This window comes from Zosterops lateralis, assembly GCF_965231275.1.
Source record: "Zosterops lateralis genome assembly, chromosome: 8".
Taxonomy (NCBI): Eukaryota; Metazoa; Chordata; class Aves; order Passeriformes; family Zosteropidae; genus Zosterops; species Zosterops lateralis.
In genome coordinates, this window is record NC_139768.1 from 13,823,113 (window position 1) to 13,847,563 (window position 24,451).

At 35.8% G+C, this 24,451-nt stretch overlaps 1 protein-coding gene across 1 annotated transcript in view; it reads right to left on the bottom strand.

Moving 5' to 3' along the window:
* LOC310912352 (adhesion G protein-coupled receptor A3-like) overlaps positions 1–24,451 on the bottom strand; it is a 253,587-nt gene that overhangs the window by 114,999 nt on the left and 114,137 nt on the right. Inside the window, exons 7-9 of the mRNA XM_083866869.1 lie at positions 16,312–16,525; positions 4,434–4,598; positions 884–1,082 (exon numbers count right to left, since the gene is read on the bottom strand). Coding sequence (XP_083722995.1) covers positions 884–1,082; positions 4,434–4,598; positions 16,312–16,525 — 578 coding nt within the window. The remainder of the gene's footprint in view (positions 1–883; positions 1,083–4,433; positions 4,599–16,311; positions 16,526–24,451) is intronic.

The window sequence follows — 24,451 nt, forward strand, 5'->3', positions numbered from 1 at the left end:
GGCAGGAGAACAGGAGAAGTTCAGACTGGTTGTGAAGAAAATCTTTCTTGTAAGAGTTCTCAGGCATTTGAACAGGTTAACCCCAAGAAATTGTGCAGCCTCCATCCTCAGAGGTTACAAAGTCCTGAGTGTCTAAGGCTCTGAGAAACCCAACCTCACCTCATTGCTTACAGGAGAATAGACTGGATTTGAGGCATTTTCCTAATTATGTTATTACCCTGTAATTGCAATGGCTCTCTTAATATATTAATTACTCTTATTTATGAACCCATTTGAAAACAAACTTTCTGTGGTCTTATCTAGCACTACTGCTACTACCAGGAAAGAAATGGTCAAGGAAAATAAAAGTTGTAGAATTAGTATGGCAGTTACACATCTGGGCCATCACCCACAGTGTTTCACGTTATGCTCTTTTTTTTCTCATTAATTTCTATTCATCTACTTTTTCATCTCATACTTTTATTTATCCATAAGAAAGAATTTAAGTACTGCTTTTTTTGAAGACATTAAAAAGGCATTCTAAAGAGGAAAAGCACTTCAGCTGACAAAACTCTGATATGGGTATCTACAAGAAATTAACATCTTTCTGGAAAAACACAGGAAGGGAAGAAAAGTCAAGCACTGATCACATCCTGTCAGCATTACTAATAATCATCTAGACTCTAAGTACCTAATGGAAAAAAGTATTAAGATAAAGGTAATAAATGCTGTGCACTTGTTCCTACTACAGCTTCCAATTACCAAGAAACAAATTGTTGTCCTTCAAGTGAAGCATTTTGTTAAAAGTCCATCTATCCCAAACTTGCGGCTGAATCAACATTTCTTGCAAGCTATTCAACAAATCAGTACTAGAGAAGGGGAGCCTTGGATTTCAAAATGTTACCTGACTAAAAGCATGAAGAACTTGAGTTATTTCTTGTGAATAAGGACATTCAGAGTAGTTTTCTTCATCCCAGCGTCCAGTCCGGTTACATTTCCGCCACGCCTTGGCCTCTTCCGCACCATTGTGAAATCCAACAGATTTAAAAGAATACTGGAGACAGGGCTGATAAGCAGTTATCCCAGCCAAAGTTTTGGGCCACCTATAAACAGCATGACAGTAAAAATTAAAATGCAAAATGCAACTTACAATAGTTACTTATACAATGGTAGATGTACAATAGACAATACAATGTTATATGTAACAATATATAACCACATACAACAAGATAAAGTGCTATATGAGGGGGGAAAAAAAGCTATTTTTACCTTAACTTCATAGTATTTTATCATGAATTACTTTGTTTCCTTGGAAAATGTCAGAATTATACAGGTTGAAGTCTGGCTGGTCACACATTCATTCTGCATTTATTCCAGGAAGGTGTTTAGTGTTAAGGGAAAAGATATGGTTGGTGTTTTTACTACATTTATGTTTGCAGACTGCAAAAAAGCAGAGCAGTAAGTCCATGAAGAAAAAAAACCAAACACAACCAACCAAAAAACCCTATTACTAAATGATCTTAAAAGACAACAAAAAGTCCCAAATGTCTCAGAAAACAGTGAACAAGATTTCAGCAGAGATCATGTGTCATGAAGGAGGAAGGAACTAGCCCCCAGAAATTAGCTATTTAGGCATACATGATTTACATAGTATGATTCCAAAACAGTCTTTGAAAACTAACTAAATGAAGAGCAGCCAGAAGTCTTCTACTTAGCTGATGGGTCTCTTATAAAATACACTTTTTCTGTATATTGGCTGCATTCTCTAGAATGGTACAACTGGATCTATTTCTATAGATACCAAATCTATTGTCATTTACGACCATAGCAGGATCAGCTAATTGGGAGAAATTTGAGAAAACCAAAAGTATATCATCAGCGAGTCAGCAGGTGTGGGAAGGATATGGTTCTTTAATTGCACTGATGTAATGAGTGAATCCAATAAATCACAAAAATATTCTGTCTTTCAATGAAATTACAGCTTGGCAATAAACCTTTCCTCAAACAAATGTATTAGTTCCTCCTATTAGCTCCTCTTAGTTACACAATGCACGTTCAATTGTACACTGTTACATAATATGCTGAAAGGTTTTGGGCTATGAAGGTTTTGTTCATTTCAAAGGAAAGCTAAGGAAAACACTTATTTTTCACAGCTGTCAGTAAATTCAACTGTGATATAAGAACAGTTGATAAATGAATCATGAAAGGAGCTTCCCAAAAAAATCAAAATATGTACAGTAGTATATAGAGCATATAGTAGCATGGAGGCCTTTCGCCTCTATAAAATATTATTTTTAGTAAAACATTGGCATTAATGAAATTAGGCCACACTTACTGACAACTTACTTCAAAAGTAGAACTAAAGAGATAATTCTGAACCTAGCATTGTCACAGTGAGCAGAATCTGGCCTTTATGACTAGGAATGATAGCATGTAACAACATTATAATTTGCTTTTCAGAATAAGCTTACCTCATTCTATAAAACAACAGAAATAAAAGTAAAATAGGGCTGTGAAAGAGAAAACCTCTTGGCACAAAAGGCCAGTTCATTCTGACTCTCAGTGCCTAATTCTTGCTGCAGTTATGCAATTATAAATACCACCTAGGCTGGACAACTGAAATAGCCACATTCCCCTAACATTTGATGCTTTTTTCCCTTTCTTTTGTCCAATAAAAGAACTGCTCTTTCTAGCTTTGCCTTTGTGGGTCAATTCTTTCTACTTCCATACTTGTTATCTTACCAAAACTTCAAAGACCTTTGTAAGAAAACTTGCTGGTGTGACACCTTCATCTCTGAGGATAAACCTTTAGAACAATTTCAAGCACTAATGCTGAGTTTGAGCCTGATAAATTCTCTACGATTTTAAATTCATTCCCTCAAATGCCAAAAGAACCGATGGACTCAGCATCCTTTTGATGTACAGTTTAAAAATAAATTTATATGGATTTCTAGGAAGATGATCAATAGGTTGAGAAATGTCCACTCCTGTTTTTTAGATTTATATAAAATGACAAAAATGCCCCTGGTGTTAGTTTGTGCAGCCTGAAGATTTATATATATTTATTTATGGAGAAAAGGATGTCATTTTAAGGCAAGAACACGAGCTTCATATTGTCACCTAAAAGATTCAGTATGAGATTTCTGATAGGAAGTATATATTTTTTTACAGATCAATTAAAACATATTTAAGTATATCCAGTATGAAAAAACACAATTCCAGTTTTTGTGATGACAAAAAAAAGTCTATAGCTAAGATTGTCAAAGGTCTCTAATGAATTTTACTCCCTATATATGTATTGCCTCAGCAATTCTGCCTCAGTGAAAGAGGCAAACTCGCTGGTACTGAGGTTAACACATAATAAAATAGCTTTGTAATAAAGAGAAAACAGATTATTTGAATACGTTTTTATTTCCACTTCTTTCTGATTTAATCCTTTACTTTTATTCAAACACAACAAATAGTACAAAAAGCCTTTGGGAAAGTTTTAAAGGCAACCTAAAAATACATAGAGGCTTTCAGGTCAGAAATATTTGCAGAAAGTTCTGCTATTTAGGAGAAGCTTCCTTCCTCATCTATTTTCCTTTCATTAACTATTCAAGCTGAATTCTCATTATAATTCATTTGGTAACAAATTACTGTCTTGATTTCTCAATGGGATTGCCATCATACATCAGTTTTATTGTCAAGCAGGTTTTGTTTAAGAGCTTTGTGCATATCATTGGTGTATTTTAGAGCTGACTGAAAACAATACCAAATTCCAAAGAAACCTTTTCTTCTGATTAAAATTATTAAAATTTTAAAAAGCCCTACCAGCTTATGTAGATAAAATTAATGATGGAGCAAAAACTACATTTAATCTACAAAATTTTGCTGACTCCTAAGATTCAGATAGCAAGATAGGTGTATTTTTTAAGCATGTGATATACTGGTATAACTGTGTGTCCTTAAGCTCACCTCATAAATATATTTGCTTTACTAAACAGTTTTACTTTCTATTTTGATCCTCTTCAGTGAAATATTCTACTAATAATCATATGTCATTTGTTACCTTCAATCTCAGCTGAACAAAGCCATCAAAACCAGAACAGAATTAAAAAGTAAAGCACTGAAGATTTAATCTTCTAATGAGTTAATTCAGTGTTATCATCTTCTAAGAAGGCCAAGAGAAAATTTTGAACCTTCTCTCATTTACCTCATTTCTTAAAAATTTTCCATAATGCATACTGAGGAATTAGAAGATTTTCTGACTTTCACAAACCACTGCCTCTCTTGAAGCACTAGGGTCCTATTTCCCATCAAAATCATACAGTGCTTCTCCTTCCCACCACATTACATAAAAATGACAACTAAAATAAGTGATTTGCAACTGACACTGAAGTATCATGTAAGCATAAATATGGTCTGTACCTACATTAATACATGAAACACACTCCAAACCCAGAAAGTCATACCTGAAATCTCCCTTGTTGTTAATAATTCTTTCTGCAGGGCAGTAGGGTGCAGCTGTTTCAAGTACCACAATTTCTACTTGTTTGGTGCTATTTCCATAGGAATTCTTGACTAGACACTCCCAATCTCCAGTTGCATCAATGTCAATACTGGATAGGATAAGTTCACTAAAAAATATAAAAGATTCATCACTGTATACACCTAATTATACAGATACCAAGTAATTGGTTTTCTGATACTAATTTATTCTCAGAACCTATCATATGTTCATATTATTTATGGACCTATCAAAATGGGGTTTGGTCTATGATATCAGAGGGACAGAGAGTATATAAGTGGTATCAAGCTCTTAGCAGCACCAATTTGTATTGAGTACTGAGATTGTAACAGGCTATAACAAAAATCACAAATCACCACAAAAGAATATCAACTATTTATCAAAGCCCATCCTCCTTTCCCTTTGTTGCCAAACCAAACACTTGTAAGTCAGAAATGCATTTCAAGTTGACCACACAACCAACCCACAGAGAATGGGTTTGCCTCCAGCTGTGATTGCAGCTCCTGCGGCATTTCAACAGCAGAATCTGGCACTCCACTATCAGGTGATAAAAAACAAGTAATTATTCAATTACTCTGACTCTACAGAGGTCATAAACCAAAAATAATGCTAACTACTACAGTTTAAGAAGGTAATGCATTATATCTTAAATCTGCCATTGGGCTAGAAATAAATTTTACTACAGTTTTAAACAAATTACAGCTTTTGAAAGTAGTTGGGAGAGGAAGAGAAGTAGCATTTATCTGAAATATTTACTTTGCTTTACAGAAATGGATTGTCTTTGAATATGCCTTTTGGCTTAGATAATTAAAATTACATGGGAAGAAACATAGTAGGGTTAGAAAGAGAAAATGTACATTATAAAACCTGAAGGACTGAATTAAACGTTAATAAATTTATTTCAGATCTGTATTTACGATAAAATCTTGAAAATTTTACTTGTAACCTTTAGCAGATTTTGGTAGAATCTGACATTTTGAAAGATGATTTTCTCAAGTACCTATTACAGAATTGTTACCTGGGTCCTTAGAAAACAAGTAAACCATGGTAAATAGTCTTTGTTTTAAGTTAGTTGTTTCTGAGTTTTTGCATAGTTCTCCAGATATTCAGTGAAATTTATTATTAAATATTAACATTAAAAAATCATATTACTCCTATTTATAATGGCTTTGAACTCCAAATGCATTGTAACCCCCTATTTCATTTTTACAATGAATTCTAACATATTTCTATAGCAAAAATATAGAAAAAGCATTAATAGCCATTCTCAGAGAGCAGCTCAGTATATTTTAATATCAAAAGAAGCAATTGTTCTCTTAAGAAGTCTCAGGTGAATAGCCCAGTAACAGCAGCCTCTTAGCTAATTCTTAATACACCTTTTTGCATTCAGGTAGAAGCACTTCAGTGAAATTAGCCAGTTTAACAATGTTTTAATTAAATGTTACATTTTATATGTCACAACAATCTCATATCATCTTTATAGACAGTTAAGAAAGATCATATTCCTAGAGCTTATAAAATAATTATGCACAAAACTTTTTCATTGAAAAAGGCAGCAGGTATATTAACTTGTGGCAAGTTGTGGAGACTTCACAAATGAGCAGATATCTTTTGATAAATTTGATACAATTGGAAAACAGGATATTAGGTAAGTATTTCAGCTTGTTATAAATTTTACAAGTAATCAGTATGCAGATAAACATAAAGGATACATTTTACATTTATTTAAACTGCTGAAATGTGTTCTGATGTAAATTTTTTTCCTGCTTAACAGACCTGCTTAACAGGTGTCCCGTCAGTAGATGATGTTTCCCAGACTCAGAGACAAATATTTACTGATACATCAGCCTTGTTTCTGATAGAAACACAATACTTGAACATTGGTTCAAATTATCTCAAAATATGAGTAACTCCTCACATTCACACTTTAAATCTTCTATTGCTCTTTCTTCAGATGGTGATAAAAAACCAAGCCAGAATAGGTTTATGCAATATAATGACTAGATCATGAAATTGTCTTCCGAATTGCCATCTGGCCACTGTAAATGATGCATTCATTTATATTCCTCTTGGAATATTTTGATAGCAAGCCCAATGGTGAAACTGTTCATTTACTTACCATCTGGATATGACAAATGATAAATTGATCTTATACCTCTGGAGAATTTGGGGAACTGAATTTAAAAAAAAAAAAAAAAAAAAAAAAAAAGAAGTCTTTTAATACTCAAAAAAAGCAATCAACTTGATCCTTTAGCATTTTCTCAGCTTATAATCCTTGGAGACTTTGACTTCACAGTCCTGGCAGACCAGAAGGAAAGGGTGGGCATTTCCTGGGTGTAGAATTTTAAAACTCTATTTCACTAAGTTTTCTAGCAGGACAGTTACATATTTTAAGTCCTGGCATGGTTACATAAGCACGCCCAGAGATTCTCACTCATAGTCAAAAGGCATTCTTGATCTCTCTTGGCAATCGCAACAAGTCTTGGTTAAAGGCAAAGGTTTTCCCATAATCTGAGAACATGACAGGACTCTGATTTAGGAGCTTGACAAAAACACAAAATAATTAAGAGAGGATGGCTCTTTTGGCTGTATTCTTTTCTTGACTAACCTATCTCACAAGAGCTAATAAACATCAGGCCACAAATGCAACCATCTTGCCACTACTTTGCAGCTTTCCTAAGGATGGAGTATGAGTCAACACACATTCCCACACCCTCTGCATTAGCAATCACATCCTACTCCTCAGCAGTGTGACAGTTGCCACTTTTCATGGAAATTTTGACTTCCAGGATGAGAAGAAATGGCTCCAAGTTGCAGCAGAGGGAAGGTTTGGATTAGATATCACAAAAAGGGTGGTCCAGCATTGGGACAGGCTGGCCAGGAGAACTGTGAAATTACCTCCAAAGAAGTGTTCAAAATCCATGTTGATGCAGCACTTGGGGATGTGGTTTAGTGGTGAACACTTGGGCTTGATGATCTTAGAGGTTTTTTCAAACCTTAACAATTCTGTGATATTCTGTGATGATACAATGAAGTCAGACATTCATGAGATGGTATCAAGGCTAAATATGAATATCAAGGCTGAATATGAAGATTGCTGCCTAATGAGAAAAGGATGACTGGCAGGCTCTTCTCAAGTTTCCCCTTGAAGTTGTAGTGACCTTCTCAGTAAAACCATTGAAAGGAAGAAAGAGAATATAGATGATTCTTTTTTGTACTGGGAAATCTCATGCATGGTAGAATTCCTTTTTACAAATGTGATGACTGACATATTGAAAAATTAATTAAAATGTACAGCTGATGTAATTGCATGAAAATGTTCCTAATATTCAACAGAAGCCCGTGGCATTTGTCATCATAAGGAGAGGAACCATAATGGAAGCGGAAGCCACAGTCGTGTAATCAAGTAACCTATGACAATAGAGTTCTATTTGAGGCATAGTTTTGCATTGCTACAGCTATGCATAACTAATTAGACAATCAGAAGTAGGTCTCATTATGCAAAGTTACTCAACCATGTCCTGAAGAAGTACTATAGCGACATTTACTGTACGCCCCAGCAGTCATTTGCATGCCAGGAAACAAAGTAACAAATAAAGAAGAGACTTCAACACCATATTTTGATTGGCTTTCAACAAGGAATACTTTAAAAGTCTGACTTGAGTCTCTGTAAGAGTTAGGAAGAACCAACTGGTCTTCTTGCAGCAAAATAAAAATTAATTACTTAAACACAGGAGACATTTAGGTTTTCTCATATTCTTCTTCAGACAGATAAATAGCTATGGTGTTCCCACAGTTCAGGCTGAAGGTCCCTCCAAACATGCCTCCAACCCATACCACCTTAAATTATTAATACTAACATGCAATTTAAAAAATGAGTGTTGGTCTCCAGAGCACACTGCTGCTTGGAATACAGCCTTTCACAGGGGACATAAGGTTAAAACATGGAAAATGAAGAGAGAATCTGTAAATCAAGGCACTTGTCTGAACTCAAATTGCTAGTCTGATCTCTCTGACAAAATTAGTTATTTACCCTTGAAAGAAACAGCTTTAGAAGGCTGATGGCCTTTGAAGTAAACTTGTGTCCAAGCAACAGCAAGAAAAAAGGAAGATGAAAGTTGGTATTCATTTTATGTGAGATGTCTAGCAAGTATTTTCAGGTGTAATCAATTTCTCACACACAGAGGTAATGCAATACACATGATTTTTTTTTCTTTTGATTGCATATAAAAACAAAGCTTAACTTACCATTTAATATACCATCTGTAGGTACCCAAGAGATATAATGTACTATAACATACTTTTTTCTATAATTTATCTATCAGCTAATTTGTTCACATGCTAGAGCCATGACAAGAGTTGGAAAGGACCTTGTTTTAATAACAATATATTGACAGGAAAAAACAACCAGAGGGAGAAATCTGCAACAAACCAAACAAAGACCTACTTCCAAAATAGGAGAAAAGAGCTGTATGTCAGTAAAACCATCTCACTTTATTTCCTTTGTATTCCTCAAATTACTTCAATTAAAATGCAAATGTTCAAAAATACTGTCACAGGCTAATACTGCCTCACTGTCAGCAGTGAGATGTGTTTTCTCTAGGTGGACAGCAAAGTACCTGTGACCCACATATATGCCATTAATTTCTTTCATAAAATGGAGAAAACAAAGACCATTAATACTAGAGTGACTACCAAACCATCTTCAGAGACAACATCAGAAACCTAAACATCTCTACATCACATCACAAAATGTTTGCTTTGTTGTATGAGCTCATTCTCACTCATTGAGCTTGTCAGGTAGAGACAATCAGCTGCTGTTCTGCATTGAAGGGCATACATAAAGATTTTGTATTTATCTTCAAACTCCCACAGTCCTGGAGTCAATACATGCCAGTCTAGATAGCTGAGAATGTAAGTGGGGAGAGAAAATGAAAAGGATCAACAGCTCTAGAGACCCAAAACTTTCTGTGGTAGCACAGTGCCATAAAGCTATCTGAAGAGAGTACACCTGGGCCACAGCTTATTCAAAGTACTTCATGAATCAGCTGTCTGTCACTGAGCTGCTCTGTCAGTTGGTGAAAGGTTTAGGGATGCTCAGATGTGTTTATTGTTATTAGTTTTGTTCTACCAGCCAGCTGAAGGACTGCAGGATGGATACAACTGTAGCCTTCTGGGGAAATGGTGCTACACCTGCTGTATGCCTTTCATCTGCCCTTAAGTAGTCTGGATGCTGTAGTGTTATATTCAGAGGAAGCTTTATTTCATTAGCATAACTCCTGTGATCTGTAGACTATCAGAGATTCTTGGACAAAAATAACACCAATAGCCAAAATTGTGTAAAAAGCTTTTAAATTGAAATATATCCCAGGTGACTCAGAAGGGATAATCTGCTTATGACAGTTCTTGATTATTTGATTACATGCCACTGGGACCAGCAAAAAAACTCAAGACAATCATCACAAAACCCCCAAACAACACACAAAAGGAAACAAACCAAAACTCCTACTAAATTAATTTTACAATTTCAAATTATTTGTCAAATGCATATTACTTTAACATGATACAAATGCAGAAATTAATTATGTAATGAATACTTTATGGGCTGGTTGATATATTAGAATACTGACCTGTTTTACCTGCCCACTTGCAAGCAATTTGGAAAGTTCTAAAAAGAAGGTAAGACATAGCAGTTCCTATGTAAGAACCTGAGGAACAATCTCTTTTCTTTCTCAGTATTTGGTGTATCTCTTGCAGTGTAAAATTTATTTTGTAATGGCCAAGAGCCACCCAATCACAACACCATAAACACCACAATTAAATATAGGGGGTGTTTATCCTGCACGGAGAAAAGAGGGGAGAAGACCTATTTTCATGGAATTACAGCAAGTTAATGGGAATATGCCTTACAATGCATTCTCAATGGCAAACAGAGTAAAATACACGAAAATTCAAAAGTAATTCAGTTGTTTAATATTTCTAAGTTGTTTAATAGTTTAATATTTCTAACAAGTGTTTCTTTGAATAAATGGTTTGCTTCACCAGTATTTAGGGTGGGTTACCCGGCATCAGATTTTGGATGCATGTCATAAATGCTCTGACATGCTCACATTTGGTTCACAGATTTACGAACTACTGCCTGGACTCCGAGAAAATGTATAATTATACCTAACATTGATGTTGTCAGGAAAAGTACTTTAGAAAAAGCCTGCCCTGAGATGTTGACTCCAAACTGCTGCTACAGTGCAGCATGTCCTCAGCTGTAGCTGCAGCTGTTTGAAGGGCCACATTAAAATCATTCTGGCCTTAAAAAGTCAAAGCAAAACCCTCTGATTCTCCCTTGTGGGGGATAAAGCGTCAATTTTTGTTCTTGCTACTGAACATTTCAGTGTTGTGGCTGGATGGACCCATATATAGCTGCTAGATATAAGCAGAGATGGGAGTGAGAGGTCAAAATTTAGGCAAGGCATCTTCTTAATCTGGTCTCAACACCAAAGGAAGTATATTTTTGTAACACTCTTCAAGGAGTCCATCAAAATGCTTTTATACTTCTGACTTACTGTTTTTCTAGGGTATTTTAATTCTATCAGTATCGGCCAAAATACTTTTTTTTTTTTTTTTTTTTTTTTTTTTTTTTTTTTTTTTAAATTTCCATTTTTCAATCATGTTTCAATAAGCACTTACCCAAATTAAGCCTACAGGTTTTATGGCACAGCACAACTCTTAGGTAATTGTCTACTACTTTAATGACAGAAGGTATCGTGGTTGCTGCTTTTGCTTTCCATTGTATTAGTCTCTCCACAGGTTATATTTTAAAATATTCCCCAGACTGATTAGTAGTAAAACTGTCATTGACTTTTATTCAGGTAATTGAAATCTTTTCAGATAAAAGACCTAAGTTTAATTAATCTTCCAAATTAATTCACATGAAGGTACCCTTAATCTCACATAATGAAACCCTTACCCTGGGCATTTCATAATATTCTGCAATAATTTAAAATATTATCTTCCTATCTGCTATATGAGAACACTGCTGGTGAAGTAGCATCTGTAAGTAGCCCTTTTCTGCCTCCAGTGCCTGAAATGAGCTGTAGACCATTGCCTGCTGGGCTTAAAGTGACCTCAAAATAATACAGAAATATTGATTTACAACTTAAACTGTTATTTTGCTTCATTTGTTTCCTAACTCCTTCGACAGCTAAAGGTCAAACAGGGTCAATTAGATAAACCAAAAATATCAGCACTTAACAATTTCTGCTTATCTCTCTGGATTTCTCAGTATGACCCAGAGCTGCTAATCTCCAAAAATACTCAGGACAGCAGAACACAAGGTGATTATAAAATATCTGTATTTCTGAATCAAGTTACTTGGATCTGTTCTAATCTTGTTAATCTTGTGCAATCTCCAATATTCTGCCATGATTTGGTACATATCCGAACTTTCGGTCAAGTTTCCAACATACCAACATCCTTATCAGGGATTTTCAGACTGTTTTTTTACCTAGGACCAGTTCAAACCACGACTGCTGGCTTCAGGTCTTTTCCAGACGTACTCCTGCCCAAACTGCTAACAAAGTTTAGGGATCATCTGGATCATTTCATGCCTTGAATTTCTGCCTTTCACACAGAAGTTCTGAAAGTGTTTTGTTCTTTCTTATAGGAAGTGTCTGCCTGGATCTCGAACTTGCCATGATACCACCTGCCTACTCTTGGTATCAATTTCCTTTCTCTGCTCACGTCTTAAACAATCCTTATTCTTCTATTGAAACTGTCTCAATCAAACTCCTAATTATTTACTAATATCTGCAGTGATAATTTCAAACAGTAAAAAAGTATTAACTGGACTAAACCTCTTGTTTGGATAACATAAATTATGATCAAAAGTTTTAAGCCACAACATAATTTGTTTGAATTTTTTTTGTACCTTCACTGTTACAAGTGGACCATGATTTGAAGTTCTTCTTTTCTTCTGCACATTTTTGAGATTTTCACATAATCATATACCTCTCATCATAAACATTATTATTTATTTCATTATTTACTTGGCAGTTGCTACTGTCATGATGTAAAGAATTACTTAAGGAGTAAAAAAACCCAGATTCTTAAGCTTAATTTTTTTTTAATTAAAAACCCACATAAAATAAAGTGGCTTTGTCAACTGTTTTTAGAAGACTGAGATACTTAGGACAGACTGCAATAGAAAACCAGAATTTTCAAGAGATCAGAATTTAGTCCTGTCAGTATTTCCAGTGGCAAATCTATCTACACAACAAAAATTACATCTGAAAACAACTTTTGATCTTAGCACCTGTTAGTCCAGGCTCAGATGAGAGCATGTTGGTTTCTCCAGCTGTAGCTCTCCTTTTTATGGGTTCTTAACTTTCTTCACAGTTTAATGTTTTCAGAAGGAGCACTTGTGAACTGCAATGGTCCCAGAGCAGCTATTACAGCTGTTGGGGCACAAGCACTGTTAAACACTCTACACAAGTCTTTACAGAATAGAAGCAAAAAAGACTTCAAAATTGTCATTATTTCCTTTGTGGTAAATAAGAAACTTTTTGAAAATTAAAATATCTCTGCCACTGCAGAGTTTCTTCGTTCATAGAACTAAAATAATTTCCTTTTCTAGTTTAATATTCTAATAACTGTCCTGCTAGCTTCTCCAAACACTGAAAGGGAACACTGGGGAATCTGGGAAAGATACTGTGCTGCAGAGAATACTACATGACCTTCCTTCTTTGTGGCTTCAGGAATAGCAGAGAATCAGAATGTGTCGAGTTAGAATTGCTGCTTATTATTAAACTGATATAATATTCCAGGCTAAAGAAATTAGGCTGTCTTCATGGAAGTACCATTAACAAATTCAGCTAGTTCCATTCACAAATGATAGGAAATTAGTCCCACATCATATGTATATTTTCATATATGACTATGACATTTATACACGGGCATAATGACAGAAAATTAAACACCAGCAAAATCAAATATTATTATCATTGGCAAGAAATGATAACTGTAAGCTAGCAGCAGAATTGAAAACACCTTTTCAAGATCTCCTGTAAGGGAATACTCCTTGCCAAGAAAAATGTCACAGACCGGAATACAGTTCAAAACTTTAGTTTAATTATTGTAACAAAAATATTTATTTTAGTTTATTCTGCTTTATCATAGGAGACAAAAAATACACATTTGGATATTTTATCCTTCTCCTGTGACAGTTAATAAAACAGAAGGGTTTAGCATGATATTTGTGTTGTAAATCCATGTCCAGAAATATCTGGAACTACCCAATAAAATAACCACCTAAAAATGTTTGAATAAGCAGCTTTTAGAACATGACTACACCTCTTTGTTCAAAACCGGCTATAGAAATCTTTAAATTGCTAAGTAGGACAGGCCAAAGTCTGTCCTTTAGTGCAATTACAGAAAGCCACAGCAGTGGACATTTGCTGTAAAGACTAGGTATGCAAAAGCAAAATATGATACTGTAAAGAACTGATTTCAAGTTACCTTTATTTTTAGTCCAAATCACATACTTAACATTTGATAGCCTCAGGGAGGCACAGTCTTTCTGATGTTTCAATGCCTTGTACAACTACGATTTAGCCTTAAGAACTATCACAGTGTGCAATAGCACGTAACAAGCATACAAATACATGCTACTGTAACATGTAACAAGCATGCTATTACGTATTATTTTAATTTGTTATGATAGTAACGATATAAATCAGGATATAGTATATATGGTCATAAAGATGGGATTCAAATTAAGAAATGCTGAAGATAATTTTAACAGTCAAAACATGGCCAATCTTTTTTATTTTCAACAATACATGTCTTTATGTTTAAAAAGCATTGACTTCAAAACAGTACAGTTTTTAAAAGTAGGTTCAAAAGTATGTCTTTAATAAGTTAATTCTGATCAGCACCTAGATCAAGGCAGAGGCAGAGCTGCTTGAGTTTTAGCATTTTTGGCTGGATAAGGACCGTGCTCTATGGTAAATGTAGTGTAGATGCCCTTCTATTTTATGAAGTACCACGTATAGTGCAAATAAATGAGGAATTAAAATGTTGCATGCTTTTAAACAGCTGTTTAAGGACTTGGAGTTTTATTCAAAAATATTCTGTCTTATTTTAACAGTCTGTATCACATAACTTGGGCAAGTCAGAGTATTTTTCCAGTCTATAACAGCAAATGTGATGATGTATTTAAAGAACATTTTTTTCTGAAGAGATGTGCATACTCCACATTCCAGTGCATACTGCACCATCAGCATCAAGGTCACCTATTAAATGGCACAGTAACGAGGTAAGCATGAGATCAACCATCCTTATTAAAAAATGCTATGATAGACAATGGGTTTTATTTTACAGTCTGGCAAAAAAGAAGTAATGTAAGGTAAAAATCAGTCAAGCTACTTACAGCTTTTTAAAAGCAGTAGCTATTTCTAAAACCATTTTAAACTATTTATTTTAGTTTATTAACATGCTTTACAAATTGCTTATACAGTACAAAATATAATTCAGCTTAAAAACATAATGAGGTGATTAACAGCATGTCTTTTAATTTTGATATAATGGAAATAGGAAGAACATGCTTTAATTTAAGTGACTCGGCAGTTATATAATAGCTCATGCACTTGGCATTACTGTACTAATTGGTCTAATAGTCCTTTTCATTGATATTAGAAGAAAGCCAGTAGCTGTGAGAATAGGTCAGATCTATACCTCTCGATCTACGGGACTCCAAAAGGGGTCAAATAATCAGTGGGTAGATGAAATTAATAAAGCCAAAAGTCCCCAGTGGACAGGATTTAATCTGACTCCCTTCATAACTTCTATTTGGTAGTTCAAGAAGCATTTCAGGTCAATTATATTAATAGAAACTGTTTGAGTGAAAAGATGTTAATGATTATCCAGAGCTAATTAGCATAGCTATTTTCACTCCATCTTCTACAAAGAGAAAGGCAGAACATGCACACAGAATCAGACTTTCTTTTTGATCAATGATGGAAACTGGCAGAGGACAAAAGGATGTGTGCAACAACTTAGCAGCTTTTAGTGGCAAGCCAATGCTCTGTGATGAAACCCGAAAATAAACACTGAATTTTATAATTTATTAAATAATGTTTAACAGTAAAACTGAAGCAAAACTGGAACATTACAGTCACTGCCAAATATTAGGTTTTGTTTCTTTTATATAATCATACTCCATTCCTCTTGCACTTTTCACGTCAGCAAATGCATCTGTAGATCTCTGTATCTCTCAAGCACACAGGCGCAGAGATGGTAAAAGTCACAGAAAATGGAGAAATATTTAATAAGAAACAAAAATTAGATTACTTAACTGAAGAATATAGGATCTAGTATACTGGAACCTACGAAAACTAAAAGCCTTTTCAATCAATAGTTCTTCACATAGGTCTGTCACTCAGACGGGTAGACATCACTTCTAGATGGTGTCACGAAGAAGCAGTTTGGCTGTAAGTCACTCCCATATGCTACTGAAGCTTTTCTTGTTTTCTTCTTTTACCATGTTTCTTCTCATGGTTATAAGAGATATAAGACGTATAAGAAACTGGTTTTATCTGTTTCAAACCCTTATCTGATCAAATCTGGATACTTAGACACAAAAACTACAATTTGGGACCACGACCAATCATAGCCATGAAAAATCTCTACCTCAGCGCTCAGATTCAAGCATGCAATCAAATTGCTTCAAATTAACTAACTCCTGATCTACGTTTTAATGAGGCTGGTTGCAAGTGTGGAATCTGCTCCCCTTGCCTGCCAGCCTGGCTATCACCAGAGGTGTGTATTACCGTGTGATCAGGCAGCAGTCGTGGATGATGCTGTCCTCCACAAAGATGCCGCTCTCCTCGTCTGTCTCCACCCGGCGCCCCGCGTGGTACCAGTGCACCTGGGTGGTGTTGTCCACGTAGGTGGCCGTGCACTGGAAAGGCAAGCGGTCTCCATGGAAAACCACTTGTCTTTGTGAGGGGATCAGCTCGAACAGAGGGAGCTCCAGAGGCCCAGCTGCAGGAAAAAAACAACAACAAAACAAAACAAAGAAAAAAAAATCACAATCAATTTCTCTCATATGGATATTGTAAGGTGAGATGATTATACCCAATTTGAGCTTCTTAGATCTTCATGTGAAAATGCTAATGTAAGAGATATGGCCACTAACTACCCCCTGCAAGTCTGATCATGTTGTGAGTTCTAGAGATCACATTTTTTTCACTGGTGGGAGCCCAGATAAATACAGGATTATGAAACTATCTACAGAAAATGAATTTTGTGAAATAGGTCAAAGAATGGTTGAGGTTGGAAGGGATCTTTTGAGATGCTCCAACTCAGCCTCCTTCACAAGGCAGGATGTACGCTTTACTTTTTATTCTGTACACTTTACTATACAAGTGTACAGAATAAAAAATTGAGTCTTCCAGTGAAAGAAAAAAATACAGCTATTAACATAGGTTCAGTTAACATTTATAAGACCACTTCACTGTCAGTAGAGGAAATGCCGACTGTGCTCCAGAACAAAACTTACTGTCTAGAGAGCCTAAACTACTTCATATGCCAGGGATTTGGATAATAACAAGACTAATAATAGTTAACTTTCCCCTTAAGTTCAACTGTCCCCATGACTTTTCATTTTCCATTCCTTCTGCCTATTCTACAAGTCATCTCTACTCTCTAGATAATTACTTAACATTAAATATTTATCTAAGTAGCTCTATTTATCTATTTAAAGATGAATACTTCTTACCATATTTTTTAAATTAACTTTATCTCTCAAAGTTGTCTCCCAGAAACACCCCAATGATGATAATGCTGCACATTCTAAGCAGGCTATTACAAAAAACAGCTCTCATAATCACAAACCCAAATGCCTAAACACTTTTTTTTAAAAAATTGCATATTTGGAAGGTATGTGCATTTTTTGCCCTGATGAAAGTCTGCTATTTCATAGATTTGAGAGTGATTGAAGATTATTTTCCTCAATCCTAAAGTCTCCCTAGAGACTGCATCTCTAGACAGTGTATGTTTTCTTCTCTTTTTACCTCAAAACTACCTTAAGACAATTTCTGCAAAATACTTTCTTCATATTATGAGATTAATGCTATTTCTTTAAATTCGTAACAAAAAATTGAAAAGGAAGATTTTAGGAAAAAAGAGAAGCTCTGCATCTAAAGATGATAATCTTCGGGATAATAACAAATAAAAGAGAACCTTAATTTCTTTTTCCTGATATAACTCTTCTTAAGCAGAAGAAAATTACTACCACTGATACTGTGTTATCATTGCACAAAATTCTAATGGTAATGAAAATACTCAAGACTCACAAACATGACTGGCAGATTACCATGAACATCCTGCACAACAGTTCCTACAATACTGCCTTTTCACCTCAGGCTTCAACACCAAAACAATTCACTGAGCTTGGGTCACTCTTTAACCCCACTCTGCAATCTCACCTTAGACAAAAGACCTACAGTCTTGCACCTTGGTTATCATCCCACCTCGATGATGAAAGAGAATATTAAGGCTAGATCTTATCCATTCTTTTTCTTCTGTTTTCATTTAAAGGCCTCTCATCATTAGTATCAATCCATCCTACAGAGTTGTCAGCTGAAAGGTCACCCTTCCACCTTTTTCACCACTAGTAACTATCTCAAACATCTATTTTTCTGACAAGTACCTTTTTTTTTTCCATTTCACTGCTTGCCATTTTATCTTCCTTAAACTTGCTCCTCAAAATCTTCCATTGCCCATAACAAATAGAGATGAGCTTAGCCGTGCCTATCCAGGTTGCAAGCCATAATCACTGGTTCTACAACTCCTAAAATTTGTGGACAACCAATAGTGCTTTTCCTCTTACTCAGCATTCCACCCTAACACCCTTCTTTATGTCATTCAGGTGCTGTCTTTGGAACTCTTGAATTGTGAGAAGTTGCACTTACAAACCCAGCTCTGGGCCCTTGTTACTATTTGAGTATTTAAGTGTTAAAATACTACATTCATCACCTGCTTTGAGTAAACAGTGAGAGGGAACACTTCCACTTTTATACAAGAAGAATGCTGGCCAGCACAGCACGGCAGATTGGTACAAGTGAATATGTGCTACTGCTGTTGGGGAGAAGCACATATTAAGAGAGAGGATTAAGGGACTAGCTGCTCTCTATTGAAATATTTTAAGTCTGCTTTGACTACAAAGTGCAGCTTCAGAAAGCCCTCCTGTGCACCCATCCTGTAATTTACCTTTTGATTGCACCTGTTAGATGGAGACGGTGATACACTACTAAAAATTCCAGTATTTTTATATGACCTTTGGCTTCTAATTAAGAGAAGAGAAGAGAAAGTAAACCAGATCAATGCCTCATTCCTAATAGCTGCAGGCTTGGTCTCAGTCATTTATATTAAATCCTTTTAACTAGCAGATGGAGGGATTTTCTAAAAAGTTGCGATTTTTGTGTTGTATTATGAAGTCAATTATGGAATATAAGGAAGTATATGGAATGCAAATTTAGCCATAAATTAATGAAATGACTACCAAAATGTAGAAAAATTAAGCATACTCTCACAAGTACAACAGCAATAGATACTACTCACGGAAACAAAACATTTCTCATGAATACAGTAGTTTTTAACTGAGGATGTGGTATCTGGCCAAACGGTTTTGGCCTGCAGTGAGTAACACATTGTGTCACGTGGCTATGAAGTAGGAAAAATGCAAACTAGAGTATCAATATTTTTAAGTCAAATTAAATAAGTTGCTGAGCATAGGGATGAAGTTTAACACTATCACTCTGAATTTATCTCTGTCTTGAGCGCTGGTGCCTAAGGCTCTCCCGTAACACCTTCTGTTGTTCAGCCCTGGGGATCACCAAACCCAGAAATGCAGTGGGAATGAGGTGTTCTCTACAGATTTTGTCAATTAAGGATCAGAAGTGAATGAAAACTTTTCTTTACTTCAGCATGTCAAAAAATGATCAGTCCTATCAAGAGTACTAATTTTCTTTTTCTTTCCAAATTCTTTTAAGTGCCAATGAAGATGCAAAATAAATTAAAAATACACTTGGAATTTAACATACCATTCTGCTAGGATATCCTCCTGACCAATTTTGAGAATGTATCTATTTGAATTGGCCAAATTGACAAATAATGCTGAAAACTCATTTTCAAATCAAAAATAATAAAATTCCTATGGACTATGACATTTGCAGACCATGGAAGGTAAACATAAGTACTGCTGGAAACATCTGCTTTTAATCTCTGTGAGGTCCACATAAAAATATTAATACCAGAGCTAATCTTCAGTTGTTTTCCAGGGATAGTAATGACTTAAATATCTGAGGCTGGTTCTGCAACCATTACTCATGCAGAAGTTCCAGCTGATTTCTGTGACACAGCTCATAGTTATGAGGATTAATAGCACCAATAAGAATTTCAGAGTTAGGACCAATACCCTTTATCCCAAATGGCTATAACATTATTGTAGAGTCACATCAGCTGGAAATACTTATTTTAAACCCATAATCCAACAACCTTTCAAATTCAGAATAAAAATAAAACTATTTATTAATGCTGCATGCACATTTTCAAAGTTTGATTTTGAGAATAAAGTAAGAAATTCTGGAAGTTGTTGGAATGATTTTCGCATTTAATTGACAGAAGTTTAAATAAAACAGCTCTGACAAGCATAGCCCTATACAACTGAATTTTTTTCTTTGATTATGTGCGTAATAAGGACTAAATTGGGATTACTAAATATATATAATCGCTGATGCTCATATTTATGTGTGTGTGTATGGCAGACATGACAGCCTCATGAAATTAAAATGTTTACTATTGTGTGTTGAGAAGGGAGGGAGTAATTTACAGGGATTTTATACACTTATTACACACTTGAAAAATATTCCAAGATGCTCCTTCTGAGACAATCCACTGTGCTGCCCTCGAGCTCAGAGCCAGCACCCCTATCTGCAAATGAGAGTTGTGACTCCACTCCAGGCATGCAGATCAAGAGCTGATGGAGTGTTTTATGGTCTTTACCTGTCTTTTCTCTCCAGTCAGCACTAAACCATGATTGCAGCAGAGCACCACAGGAATCACTGATTGCAGCATGAATCTAAAGGTCTAACCCATCATTACAGTAATTACATCTTTTTCGTTATCTTTCACTTCTCAGCAGAAAAGGATTTTGTTGACTGAAGGCCAGACTCTCTATGCCATCTAGTCTTGTATTTCAGATTAGATCTAGACTAGAATACTGAGGACATACAGAGAAGGAATCAGGTTACACAAAAACAACTGAATTAAGATTATCACTTGTGTCCTTTTCAAATAGAGTATACCCCTGCATATTTTAACGCATGCAGCGTCCCAAAGTTGAAAAAGAAAACAGAAATTATTTTTAAAACAATTAGCAAAAATTGAAAAATTGCAAGGTGCACTGAAGCTCTACGGAAATGTTCCAATGCATATGCCCTTAATGTATTTATAAAAGAATTTGCCTCACATGTGCATACATCATGTATTTCCTGTTTTTTCCTTATAATTCATTCTTGAGATTTCAAAAGTATTTCTATTTCCCATCTAATTTTGGCTTTCTATTTTGTTTAGAACTTGGAAAGGAGAAGAGTATGAAGGAAATACTGCTGTTTCTTGACATACATGGAACAAAAATGCTTGTTAAAAAGATAACATAAAGTGCATTTTTACCCATATTTTAGTTACATTTTTAAGTATCATATTACTATCTGTAGACAATATTCACTTCCAATGAGTGCACACTCCTCCCTTCCGGGCAATGACCAAAAGCAAACCTGTAAGCACAAAACCTGGCCCACCAACAGATTTGTCTGAACATCACAGAAAATTGGGTGGTTATTAATCAACATGACCAGCACAAGGTACTGGAGACACTGTCCTACCTCCAGCCACTTTTGTTGCATTTCCTGCTGCACAACCTTCAACCTGGGCAGCTCAGCTCTAGAGCTCAACAACTGCTAAGTGCATAAACCTGTACTACACCAGCATCTTCTGCTGTTCAGTCTACCAGAAACAGTTTTCTGCTATACTTTTTCTGGTCCTCATTAACTGGCTTTGTTTGCTATCAACAGTTTTCAGACAACCAGAAATAGGAAAATTTGCAGGTTTCTCCAGGCTGCCCACACATCACTTCAGCACTACAGTGCTCACATCTCAGGATACACCTTTGACTTCAGTTTATTAGTAGAAAACTCAGTTTGCTACAGTGTACCACAAGCTTCTGGGACAGAAAAAAAAGCCAGAGGTTGGCATTTTGCTTCTTGTTAATCACTTGATTTATTGTATTGCCAATGGGCTTTTTATTTGAACTGAGTGTGCCTACAGAGTGCGGCACATCCTGCTGACAAAAGTGTGAGTTAGAGCTCTAATATTTGTATACAGTCTCAGTGGGAAAGAAATGTGCATGGAAAGCACAGTGGGGGAAAGCTGGAAGTGAGGACAAAGCAAAGGAACCAATCCAAGAAAAAGGACAGATGAAAATGAGGAAAAACAAATTGAAAAACATTAGTTAAAAATCTGAATTGCTGACGGTGCAAATTATATATCTGATGATATTTACCAAGTGGAACTGGAGAAAAGAGCGTGATCTTAATTGCTCCAACAGCCAGCTCTGCCAAAAAGGGAGGTGCCAGCAGCACACCAGCGCCAGTTTCTGTGTTGCAAAATTTGCTGGCAGTAACAAAACGTTTAGCGTAGAAGGTCACAGACTGCATCATGTGCCAAGGAAGTCAAGAATGAATACAGAACTGAGGCCAAGCTTCAGTTTTAATAAAAGCTGAGCCTGGCTCCAATTTCAACATAATATCAAGAAAAAACAGATGCCAACATGTATTAAACACAGCAGAATAAGGTAAGTCTCTTGGGCTTGGGACAAGAAAGCTTTGTATCACATTCATTTACCACTCACTGCAGAAAAAGCAGAGCTTTTGTTTGTGTAATAGCTTCTTATTTCCACCAGCTTCATAATGCTGGCATGGCAAGAGATATTCCACACCATTTTATCAGTCCCTTTCACTCTCATACAAGCTTTTCAAATAGGAGTATTGAGCAGTATTTTTGCTTTGGTTAGTTTGCTGTTAGTTTTCTTTTTCTTCCCAGCATCTTATAGTAAAACCATAGGGTTGTTTCTCTTGTAATGCTAAGCGCTACACTGAAATAGTAGCCACTAACCAAAGAGTGAGATTTCTGACATGCATGCTGTTTTCCCTAAAGCTACAACTTCTTTATTGCATTTTTACTCCTGAAAACTTCTGTAAAGACATCAAAGGAGATTAGCAGAATCTAGATTAGTAAACAGGATTTATCATAAGTTAGAAGGATAGTGAGCCCAGGCTGTCACAGTCCATTGCTCCTGGTGCTTCAGTTACCTGGGTTAGCTAACCCCATAAAGGTATTCCACAGACACAAAACAGAGGCTAAAATTCAGTGCAAATATGCCAAGATGAGCTACAATTGTAGTTTTGGATGAGTCTTCAAGACTCAATTGGATTCTATAACTAATCTGATTAATTTACTTAAAATAATTTACAGCTACACAGAAACTAAGAAAGGCTGAGCTGAGGAATGTACAATTCAAATCTAGTCACTTTTGGCAAATCCAAGTAATGCAGGTTTCATCTAGCACTCAGCTGATGGATGACATGTCCAGCCATGACAAAGTTATTTAACTTGTCTTTGTCTTAGGGAGTTTCCTCCCTATTCCTAAGACCCGGTAAAACTAAATTATCCTTGTTCCACCAGTTCTAGGGACTGATGTATCTTGTGAGGGAGCAATGGAAAAGCCCTTTCTTATTTACTGATGATAGCAGCGATTTACTTGATAGGAAAGTAGAGGCAGTGAAAGACAGAGGTAACAGGTTTCACTTATTTAATAATAGGTTTCATTTATTTAATATGTCAAATATCATAACATTTTAATTTTTAAAATGGTAACAGTTACTTGAAAGATTTCCACAATATGAAATTCAAGGTTCTGTTCCAGTTAAACAATTTAAAAATTGCATTGTCTTGCACTGGCATAGAAACCTAAAAGAGTAGGCAAATAGTTTGCTCATCACTGATTTCCCAAATAAACTGCTGCAACTTCTCAATTTTTTATTTTCAAATTTTCCCAGAACTCTACTTTAGAAGCTGGGGAGCATTTGATTACTTGCCACACACTGAAACTTGACAACCATGACATATTGACAGCTATGGTACTGGAAGATTCATCAACACGAATTTCTTCCTGGCACCAGTCAGAAACCCACTGTTAGAAAGTTAATTTTGATTACTCAAATTACCCTTATGGCAAGTGAACTGTCTGGCTCATGGCTTTGCATACTCATTACAGCTTGCAGGTAATAAAAATGGCTGAGCAGGGGAAAGGTAAAGCACCCAGCTCTACAAAATCACAGAATCATAGAATGGTTTGTGTTGGAATGGACCTTTAAATGTCGCCTTGTCCAACTGCCCCCAGAATGAGCAGGGAGGTTTGCTCCCAAGGTTTGCTCAGAGTCCCACCCAACTTGACCAGGATGTTTCCAGGAGTGGTTCATCCACCACATCACTGGGTAGCCCGTTGCCAGTGTCTCACACCCTTGCTGTAAAAAACTTCTTCCTTATATTTAGTGTAAATAGATTCTCTTTCAGTTTAAAACCATGACTCCTAATTCTATTGCTACAGGCTCTACTAAAAAGTCTGTCCCCATTTTTCTTATAAACCCTCTCTAGGTACTGAAAGGATGCACTGAGGTCTTGGATCCTTCACCTCTCCAGCTGAGCAACCACAACTCCTTCAGCCTTTCCTCACAGGAAAGATGTTCCATATCTCCAATCGTTTTTGTGGCTCTCCTCTGGACCCACTCCAATAGGTCCAACAGGTTCAATCAAATATTCTGATTAGTTTTATGTAGCTGGGAAGTG